General features: G+C 32.8%; 1 protein-coding gene across 1 annotated transcript in view; it reads right to left on the bottom strand.

The window, feature by feature from the left end:
- The window catches only part of LOC130450598 (uncharacterized), an 85,507-nt gene extending 73,770 nt beyond the window's left edge, over positions 1–11,737 (bottom strand). The window contains exons 1-2 of the mRNA XM_056789067.1: positions 11,602–11,737; positions 10,604–10,818 (exon numbers count right to left, since the gene is read on the bottom strand). Coding sequence (XP_056645045.1) covers positions 10,604–10,818; positions 11,602–11,737 — 351 coding nt within the window. The remainder of the gene's footprint in view (positions 1–10,603; positions 10,819–11,601) is intronic.
- Positions 11,738–12,007: the final 270 nt, after the last annotated feature.

Genomic DNA, 12,007 nt, shown 5'->3' with positions numbered 1-12,007 from the left:
GGGGATTAAATCTTGAGGAAACAGAACTTTTTTCTTAGCCAAATGCGGCCGTTCTATTTAATTTTTTCGCTCAAACGCGCCGGTGGGAGCCGATACGATAAAACGCGCAGAAATTCGGCTCTATTTCTGTGAAATGACCCGTTTTTCTTCCGTTTTGAACAAACACAGCTTATTTGCAATGTACCCGCACTTCTTGAAATGCCTTCTATGTCTGCTAGCTCGCACACTTTCAGTCGATGATCATCCAGTACTACTTTGTAGATTCTCTTTAACATTTCTGAAGTTGTCACATTGTTGATATTGATAGACAATATTTTGAAGAACACTAAAGCCATATTCAATTATAGATTGAGTTTTTTCTTTTTTATCTCAAAACTGAAGTAACAACCCTCGTCGATTTTCTTGTCCGGATTTCAAGTGTTTTTTTTTGTCTTGAGGTGGGGTGGAAGCTAATGCCATCTCACAATGGGCAGGTGCAATGCTGTGAATTTGTGTGGGACTCTCACCCACTAAACCACCCTCTTCCTTCTTAAATCCTTGGGAGTTGCGTAAGCTGGGAGGACAACAAGTTGTCATTTCATTAGGATTTCAAGTGTTTGGAATGACCATGGAGCTGTTTTCCTATCTAGGCATTTACCTGGGTAGAGTTGAAATGAAAATTATGACATAGGGCATTTAACATGAAATCTGCTAGTGTGACCTATGCTCCAATTACTTTAGGTTTTTCATATTTATCATAATCCATTTTATCATACTCTATAGTAAAGGACATTTGATGGTAAATATTTTTTTTAAATTTTATTGCATATTTACAATCTACTCAAAAAAATACAGAGTAATAATTAAACGATATGGTTTCTGGCTAAATGACTTGAGGTAGAGGGTATCCACTTATGTTTTTCCGTAGATCACTCTATGAGGTCTTTTCGTCTTCTTCTTTCAATCTTCTCTGTTCCATTGGATCAGTTTTAAACTTGGATATTAGTGGATTTTGATGGTTTTCGTTGTGGTTTTTGTTTCTCATCACTGATGTCTTCATTCATGGTTGGAATACCGAAGTCTATGTGTAATGTGTGGTTGCTTATTAACCATGGAGCATTAGCTATTATGCGACGTATTTTAGATTGAAAACTTTGCAGTATCTTGGTGGTTTTAGGATGATTTTATACATGAGTATCTTATTTTCCATTGTTAACTGCGATCTTCTGCCGATTAGCCAGTTCTAGCTTTAGTTATGTTTTCTTAGCTTGTTTGTGTTTCTTCCTAGTTAACTTTTGTTTGTGCTTGTAAAACTTTCTTGAAAACTTTCCTCATATGAGCTTACAACGGTAACTATTACTCAAAAACTTGAATTTAATTGAATTGAATTTACTCAAGTTTAGAATAATGTACCGTATATTACAAGCATTTGCTACATTCTAATCATTTGGCCCAATAATTGTTTAAACAAAATAAGATTTCATGAAGAGGAAATTTCAGAAAATGGGCAAAATCTAAATAATCTAAATAATAAATCTAAAAAATAAACATCGGGAAAAAATATGATCTAGAGTTGAAACGCAATCAAGACAAACATGAACAATAATCAAAACAGACAATTAAATTGAATATATCACAGTTTATATCAAAATATTCCCTCTGTAAATAATGATGACGATATTTTATTACAAAGTTATCGTATATTGCTCCGCCATTGCATAGCCGCAAGAGCATCCAAAAAATAATTCGTCAATTAAAAGGTGAAAACAACCAACTGGGCGGATAAAGAAAATTAATTTCTTTTTAGCATGGCTTTTTGGGAGTGATTAAACAGCGTAAGCTTTCTAATTAATAATCATTATTATTCAGGACCTGAAATTTTCTACTGTCTCCGCTTGAATACGATCAACTTCGTTGCCACAGAACGTGTCTACGCCTAAAACTACTCCTTGTCTTTCTTTGACACGTTCGAATTCACCTCAGATTATCTAGACTTTTATTATAACAATTTTTGTTACATATTTATCACAATTCGCTTTCTTTGTATAGAAGAGATGAATTAGAGGATGCAAAAGAAATGTCTGAAGCGAATTGAAATATGAGCAAACATATAAACTAAAACATATCAGTTGCTTTGAAGTAAAATAAAAAAATGGTTTTGCTTTTTTATTTTGAGATTCAATTGCCATTTTTGAAGCAAATCTCCATTTCTCCAATATCTTATTTATGAATACTTTTACTTTGTACGGAATTGGATAAATTGTTCATATATTTACAAGGATAATCTCAAAAGTACCTGGCTTGACCTAGAGATGTCGGTAATTGCTTGAAACATTTCACTGTATTCAGCATATGTTTCAAATTTGTTATTTAGTACTTATTTCGCAGCCAACAATGGTGGACACGTTTTCCGTAAATTTGTAAACATGGTACACATGGACAACACGATCTGAGTCACCATCAAAAATATAAAACTTCATGATAGTACTGTCGTATTTGACATGTCAGTGCTGCCCTTGTATATATAAATTGGGCTTGGTTTCAAGACCTGCATGTAAGACCGTCATTACAGTGCTATATCATAAGGAAAAGGAAGTATTTCTAATAATCAATCCCCTATTTGGATGAACAAGAAGAATATCCTGACTGTTCATTATCCATTACTGACTCAATTCTAGTTTAGAAACTCTCAAATCACATTTAGATAGTCATCAATTTTTATTTTTATTTTCAACTACAAACAAAACTTAATGTCTATACGGCTATAGTAGCAGACTGACAAGCCATATGAGACATACTAGTTGAAATTGATGCAAAGTAAGCATGTATTCACAGTATCTCAGCTGGTATATTACTTGAGAAGACAAAACTATTTTGGAACAATAAACAATAGAATGGAAGACAAAACATTATAAAAAATATGGGAAGATGTTCTGAAGGTATTAGAGCTAAAAACAAAGACTACAATTCATCAGCTTCTCAGTTAGGAAAGGAAATAATGGAGACAATTTGGAATTACGTGGAACGAGCAGCTATTATGAAGTATGTACATCAAATATAATTCTTGTTACCTTTATTAATTGAGCCGGGCTCTATTTTATTTTAAATCAAATTCGTGACTAAACATTTAATCGATTCGTGAATATTAATTATTATTTTTTGAAAGGAATCGGGGCACCATTGTTTTCTTAACTAACTGGTGTGTTGGCACTCTCCAGCTGGAGCTTCAATTTGCCATCCCTCTCTATAACTTCCGAGTTCACAATGCACTAATAACCAATACCGCAAAAACAACACAAAGCCGAATGACAGAGCGGATTTCTTCGAAAATAACATTAGTCCGATAAAGAACAACCGACGAAAATTAACTGCAAAAAATAATCCATTCTCTGGTTTTATAGAATATTTTGACAGAATAAGGTACTGAAAAAAGTTAAGGTCATAGTTGTTGATTGAAAATTGATTGGATATGATGATTCTGGAAAGTCTAAGAGTGAAAAAAATTTATTTTAAAATTTTTTTCAGAGAAACCGTTACCATAAAACTACTATGAATGTCAAAAAATCCAGTTTCATATGAGTGGGTTTTCAGCATACTCTATGAATTATGTTAATATACTCTAAGGGCCGTGTAGTACTGGAACAAAAATTAGCTACGATACACTATTTTCCATGTTGCATTGTTGTTCGTTGATTTTTAAACTCAAGCTGATAACCACGTACCAGCTTTTTTTAATACTACTTGTAATTCACTTCTATTAGATCCGCACCATGGGATCATTTTATCTTTTTAGGATAGGTACCAATTTCCCATGGAATTTTGATAATCAGGGGTGATTTTTTTGAAAATTGATATGAATGTTAGATTCATAATATCAATAAAATAATAATAATAATAATTAATGATAATAATAATAATGATAATAATGATAATAATAATAATAATAATAATAATAATAATAATAATAATAATAATAATAATTAATAATAATAATAATAATAATAATAATAATAATAATAATAATAATAATAATAATAATAATAATAATAATAATAATAATAATAATAATAATAATAATAATAATAATAATAATAATGAACTTATTTCCTCAAAATAATCTCGTAGATGGATAAATTGACTAATTCTAAGCAAGTTTGATGAAGTTGGTAGTTTTAGAGTTATTAACGATTGAAACTGCTCATTTTTCATTGAAAAAACTCATATTTTTTCATAGTTTTTCATGAATAACTTAAAAAGTTTTCTTTTATCAGCAAAATTATCAAGCTAGAAAGTGTAGCTAATACAAAAAAAGCAGAATCGTCTATTGAGGACCTTTGTAAATTCAATTATAACAGAGTGATTGCTCGTTGAAGTATAGGAGAACTACAAAATTGAAAACTGATAACCTCAAATAACTTGAAATTTTTGAAGAAAACTTCAGTGATCTTTTTCAAGGCACATAGAAGAACCTTTAAAATGAGCACTGTCGAAAGACTTTTGCATAAGAGTCGACTGATTTATAACAACAATAAGACTTCTTCTTTTTTCTTTTTCGAAAAAATGTATGCAACCTCTTTGAGCTGTACCCTTTGTTGGAAGAAGTTTTAATTAATATTACGTTGAAGTACTTGATGACCCCCACAAAAAGCTTTTTTGAAAAAATTTCTATCTTCGAAATTGATTTATTGTTGAAAAACCAACTGCATTTTCTCTCATAGATTTTTTAGCAATAAATATTAATTTGGATAATCGTATCCAGGAATAGTCTTAGATTGTTCAAGTTTTATTCAATTCATAAGGTGTTTCCAGCTTTTCAGCCTTTTTTTATTAAATGTTAACATCGTTCAATTTAATTGACAAGGGGTCCGGTTTCGGCAACCATATCACAAATTGAGAAAGTCTAAGGTTTCATAAAATAATTTTTTTTGTAGTAATTTTGAATTGGATTTTTTTAAAGTGGAAGTTGAATAATGCTTAACATTCCAAAGTAAATATTAGATGATTTTAAAATATAATTTGTTACTATTTTCTATATTTTTTTAACAAACAGATTTTGGTCGGGTTTTGGGCACTCTCCTCTATGTATTGTTTACCCTATATATGTACTATAACTGAGGCCGAATACCACTTCCTGAGGAAGAGTCTCCAGCCGGGGAAATTAATATTATAAAACTTTCTATGTAATTTTTTATGAATAAATAAAAATTATTGTAATCTATTGAGATTTAATGTAGGTCTCTACAATTTCAATAATACTCAAATTATTAACTTTTCCGAGATAAAACTGCGTGGTCGAACGAATGAAGAAAATTAAATTTTAATTATGAGAAAAAGTAACGGTAGCGGAGAGAATAGTGATTAATAATGAATTCTCCAAAGGAGCTGAATCCGCGTCGTCCTTTTGCTTTAATTTTCTTTTGTTTCTGTTCCGAGGACACCTTTACGACTGTAAAGGGGAGAATAAGATTTAATGATTCATTTCGGTTTGAAACAAAACTGTCAATTTATGTTACTTATAAGTTTTCTTTTTTACAACTTGTGAGCTTAACTCACAACTTGTCTAATAGTTTTTTTTAATAAACAGCCGTGTAAGTATAACTCAAGTCACTTGATTTATTTCTTATAATAAATATAAAATATTTCTCAAAAAACTCCCAAGCATTATGTGTAATAATTACACATAAATCACGCATACGACTGGAACTTTCTACAGGGGTGTCCCGCATAAGAACCAATACAGAGCAGATGTGTATAGAGGAGCCTGAAATATGACGATTTGTGGCAATTCACCTATATACCAAATTGAATCCCTGAGGAGTTAAAAGTCCTCAGAGTAGAACAGAGTAAAAAAAACATTAATATTTATAATTTGAAGAAAATGCTGAAAATTATCATCATTTTCTCTTAGGCACAAAATGATTCTTCGCCGTAAATTGAAGTCGACTCTGGCCAGTAGTTAATGATAATTTTTCATTAAATTTCATTTGTCTGTGATAATTCTTCTCGGAAATCAACTGAAGAAAAATAAACAGACTCTTTTAATACCCCCAAAGAAAGTAATCATTTTTTGAGGTCCGGTAAGGGATTATTTCCTCGTCTGATCAACTCATTCGACTATTGGCGGTTTGAAAATCTCTTAAATTGACAATAAAATGAGCTGGTGTGTCATCATATATAAACCAATGCTCTAATTAATCTCAATCTTGACAGCAAATCGTCACATTCGAATAACAAGAAACTCACAGAAATATTTGTATTGACACTTTAAATGCGATTAAAAAATGACTCAAACTTGTTAGAAAATGTAATAACGTCATACGAATCAAATCTGTGTTAAAATAAGAAACAAGATTTTAGACTATTGAAGCTGAGCAAGAAAAGGCGGCGCTCATCCTGAAGAAACTGACCGGAAAAGCTTTCTTATACTATTTTGAACAATTGAAGATTGACATGGAGCGATGTAGGGATAGAAGAGGTATATACAGGGTGTCCCACGACGAGTTGAAACTATCTGTAAATGGAAAATTTCTAGGCTTGGGTTTTCGGATACGATCTTTTCAACTGAGATAGAACCGGAAATCGGTCATCTTTTAAAATATTTTAGTTGAAAAAATCGTATCCGAAAACCCGAACGTAGGAATTTTCATTATTCTACTATAAGTATTTTGCCACATATAGAGATACTTTTAACTCGTCGTGCGACACCCTGTATATTGAAGAGGACAATGAATAGTTACACAACAATGTCATTATTTTATAATCACACCTCGTATAATGTGAAGGATATTGTCCAATTTTCACCAGTCTCCTTAGACTCTGGGTAGTGAATCCATGGAGTCGAAATTGCTTGGAATAAGGTAACAAAAACAATTTATCGATGTGCACATGTATATTCCTTGGAATTTCATTCTTGATGTCGATAAATTATTGCTTCTATTTCCAGTCACTGAGTGTACATTCAATAAACTTGACGCAAACTAAAATTGGTAATATGATCAATACTAATTGAAAATAATTTTTGAGTCCTTTAGGTCGACAAACAATTTCAATTACGGCTTTCTGGAAATTGGAAATTTCATGAAAATGTTGCCAGTGTTGTTTCATTCAAGTCAGCAGAGCTTGTTTACGCCACCTAATAATTTGTTTGCTATTATTTTGGGTAAGCGACTAATGAAATTTTCACTTTTACCTTCTAACGTTCTTCAGGGACTAAGAAATTGCCAAGATGAATAGGAACTATATAAACATATTTTTTTCGACCAATAACTCAAATTCCAGATGAAAGCATTGAACTTTTATTTTATCCTTTGATATACAATTAATTTCATTGTTAGGTATATATATATATATATATATATATATATATATATATATATATATATATATATATATATATATATATATATATATATGTGCTCCAATTATTACCACAAGAAACTGATTACTAATTCACCCTGTAGAAATTTTCTTCAAAACCAATATCTACTTTTCCATTCGTCTTTCTCAATGGGAAATAGGCATAAGAATTTACGATGATTGAGGTTAGGAAAGAAATAAAACTCACGATGCATAAATGTTTATTATATCTAAATATGACAATAAACATTTTCTATATACAATAAATTTTATATAATTAATATTTATTTCATTACAAAAATTCGATAAGGTATCATCAACAACAGAAAATTTAGATATTCCATATAATTGACCAATATTACAAATTATGGCTTTTCTTCTTTATCCGTTTCTACCCAGTCAGGTAGAATATCCATATCCCAAACTAAGGGTGCATAGAAGGGGTAAACGATCAGAAGAACTGCAAGAGTTAGGATCATTTGCCCTAATCCCACCTTAGCCATTTCGATTCCTTTTATCCTGGAAGGTCCCGCGATCAGAGCATTCGGTGGAGTAGATACTGGCAACAGAAAGGAGTAACAGCTAGCAAGGGCGACACTCATACCTAAGTACATAGGATGTAATCCAGCGACTACCGACATGTCCAGCACTACTGGTGTCACGATAGTAACGCAAGCTACGTTACTTGAAAGAAACTGTGTGATTATGACCGCCATTCCACAACAAACTATCATAACAACTATTTTGTCATTTTCCAGAAAAGATTTCAGAGATTCAGCTATCAGTTTGGTCATTCCGCTCGTTTTAGCTCCTTCTGCCATAGCAAAACCTCCTCCAAGGACAAAAAGTAATCCCCAATGCATCTTGCGTTCAATAACTTTCCAGGAAACGATACTTGGTGAATTTGATGTAGGCCTTTTAGCTTCGTCTGAGCTTCTAAGGTATATGAAGTCTGGGAAATTGGGCATTAGAATGAATAAAAATAATACAAAGATAGCTACAACAGCATCTCCAACTTTCAGCTCAGTGAACAAATGTGGCCACCCGGGAATGAAACCAGGTCTTCTGAAAAACCATAGAACTACAGCTAAAACGAAGCAAAAAGCAACAACAATTTCCTCAAATCTGACGGGTCCTAATTGATTCAGTTGCGTGGATATTATTTCTTTTGCTGCGGATTCAGAGTCTGCACCCAAATTAATATCTTTAGCTGCTTTCGAATAAGGTCTGAATAATCCCAAATACCAAATTTGTATCCATAATATGGAGAATGAAATGGTTATCAACATTAGAGGAAGGTTAAGCATCATCCATTTAGCAAATTCTACTCCAGGGCTATGTGGAAATCTTGTCTCGTACAGTCCTTTATAAGCTAAATTCGCACCTGATCCAATAATACAACCAGTTCCTCCTATTAGTGAAGCGTAGGCTATTGAAATATAATAACACATCGTTATATTTGATGGTCTTCGGTCTTCCGATAGTTCTGTTGGAGCTGTTGCTGTACCTGCTGGCTTGGGACTGGGAGATGGAAGCTGTTCGTCAATTTCCCACATTGATATCAAACCTTGTAGTTGTAAAGCTTGCAATGTACCTTCTACTACTGGTAACATCAGAGCAGTCGCAGCTGTATTTGCAATCCACATGGAAATAAACATTGTCACTAAACACAATCCGATATGAAGTCTCTTTATACTGCATCCCACTACGTTAATGATATTCAACGCGATTCTCACGTGTAGCCTGGTTTCTTCCATAGCGATGGCAATAACTATACTTCCTATCAACATCATATTGGTATCATTCATGTAGTTAGCGGCGACTCTATCGGAACTCAATATCCCCATCAATGGAAATAGCACCATGGGCAATAATGATGTTAGAGGTGGTGGAATACATTCAGTGATCCAATATACACACATAATCAGCACCACATAGATACATCTGAAGGCAGGAGAATTGTTCAACACTATAATTGGAAGTATCATCAAAGGCCAAATAAATGTTACCAGAGATTTCCAATAAATCTTACAAAACTCAAATAAAAGTAACATCTTGATAAATATTGGCCGAAGTGAACACAAATAAGGAATATATTATTAAATTTGACAGGTACATTAGCTGTTAATTGTCACAAATATACCTTTTCTTTTAGTCTGAATCTTGATAGTATTCAGCCAGCCTAACTAATTTATTAACAAGAAGATAATATAGATATTGGTCACTTCTGATAATCAAAGAAAGTAGAATAATACTTGTAAAATTGTAAATTAATGGATGAATTGTAAAAGGAATGATTTTATCTATAAAATTTTTAAGAGAGTACCGATAATTTCATCTGTAATTTCATATTCTAACCTAAAAATGGTTTTTTACATCGACTAATCGCATCGTTGAACATTTCGTAAATTCGAAATTGATTTTATCTGTCATATTTTTAGAGGCGAAATTGTTTAAATAATATATGGCTATAATGTTATGTTCTAACCTAAAAATGTCATCATTTGACATTTGGTGTATACAATTAAAATAATCAATCAAATTCTTAAGGTGACTTCAAAGCTCTAAAAAATAACACACACACAATAGATTGTTATGTACAACTATTTCCAATGAAATAGTAATTTTATGGTATTGTAAGCATTTTTCAATGGAATTTAACTTATTAAAATTTATTTCAAATATGATCTTACTAGATTATGGTTTAATCTACGTAGCAACAGTTCCACAAAGCGTTTTGACAACTTTACCGAAAAAAAGCTTGTTCTCACTAAAAAACTAACTGTAAGCACGGTAAAAACTGTCTACATATCAAAACGACGCTTTTTCCCAATCCTAGTGCGATATTGCTGGAAGAAAACACCAGACCGCATACAACTGGTCTTACGATAGTAACGTTGAATAAATTGGGCTGGGAAATGGGAAATGCTTCATTGGAAAAGACACTTGGCGAACTACGATTTGAAAGCAAAGCGGGGGTACAATGCGCGAATAGTTACGTGGCAAGCCAAGGAATTTTGATGGAAAAGGCATCGGGAAGCTTCCGGAAAGGTGGCAAGAGTATAGAAAAAGTGTAAAAATGTTCAGCTCTCCAACTTAATAATGAAGAAAAGTACGTGATATAATATTTCAATTTTCTATTTTCTATGCATATAGTTAATTTAGCGGTATTATTGATGATAATGAGACTATTCTGAAATATTTCCATCCTCACGTTTTTCTCACTATTTTAAAAATATTATTCCAATTAGAAAAAAGCATTACTCACGTCCACATGTAGTCCTGGTAAAGGAAATACCCTGGTTGGTGGTTCTTCTTTTGGTACGTATCTATAAAACTCTCCATTGTTTCTATACCACTTCACTGAATAAAGTGGAGAGCCTTCCAAGTCGTATTCACAACCAAGAGTTACTGAATGACCCACTCGTACAGCACGGGGAACGTTCAGCCGCATCCCTTTTAAGCTATTGCTACTGTGTATCCCTGAAAAAAATGGGAAAATAAGATGAATAATTTCCATATATAAGAATAAAAAAGAGTTAGTGACAGTATATGAATCAATACCAAAATAATTTGAATCAATTTCTTTATAATTCCCCCATCTGTTTTGTTAGTTTGAAAAGGAGAAATACCACCTATATTATTAATTTTCTATTTTGTAGAAACACATATTTTCCACTTCAACAGCCGCACCAAATTCTGAATAATGTTGCAAAAATTGCGAGCTAGGAAGTTAACTCATATAACCAGGAGGAACATTCTTCGTTTCTATGTACCATTTCCGTTTCGGAGGTTCGTGGTTCACTTGAATTATAGCTACTTTGACTATAAACTACGGTCAGGATGACGTGACGTTGAACTATTTTTCTCCTTCTATTGGAAGGATCTCCTCTTTATTGCTGGAAAACCTTTGACCACCGAGCCATTTTTCCAGAAAATAATTCGAGGGAGCTAAATCTGGCGAATAGGTTGCATAGGATAACAATTCAAACTCTAATTCATTAATTTTGGCCATTGCAATCGATGTGTGAGTTGGTGCATTGTCTTGATGAAACAACACTCACTTCTTAGATAATTCCGTCCGTTTTTGCTTGATTTATTCACTTACAAAGTTGCAATAAGCTCGCATAATACTCTATTCATAGTTTTTCCTTTCACAAGAGAGTCAATGACAATTATTTCACGCGCATCCTAAAAAACCGACGCCATGACGTTCTTTGTAGATGGAATAGTTTTTGCGCCACACCCATCTTGCGCACAGCTCACTCATGTCCAATTTTCCAGTTAATATGTGATAAACGGCTCGTTTTGAAATGTCTACTACATCTGCTAGCTCACGCACTTTTAGTCGACGATCACCCAGTACCGCTTTGTGGATTTTCTTCAACATTTCTGGAGACATCACCTCAATTGGTCGACCACTGTGATTCTGGTCTTCGCAGGTCGTGTGGTCTTATTCAAACCCTGCTATCCAATATTTTACTGTTGATAACGAAGAAGTCATCTCACCCAGAGTAGAATCTAGTTTAGCTTTTATATTGGTAGTGATAATGCCTTTCAAATGAAAGTATTGCATCAATTAACAAAGACCAATTTTTTACATGTCTACAACTTCACTGAAAAAGTTCACTATTGATGGTTGCCAAACAAATACTAAACAACGTGGCGTCTT

Source organism: Diorhabda sublineata, chromosome X (assembly GCF_026230105.1).
Source record: "Diorhabda sublineata isolate icDioSubl1.1 chromosome X, icDioSubl1.1, whole genome shotgun sequence".
NCBI classification, from domain to species: Eukaryota; Metazoa; Arthropoda; class Insecta; order Coleoptera; family Chrysomelidae; genus Diorhabda; species Diorhabda sublineata.
The sequence above is the reverse complement of the archived record's forward strand: the minus strand, read 5'-3'. Positions and strand labels throughout refer to the sequence as shown.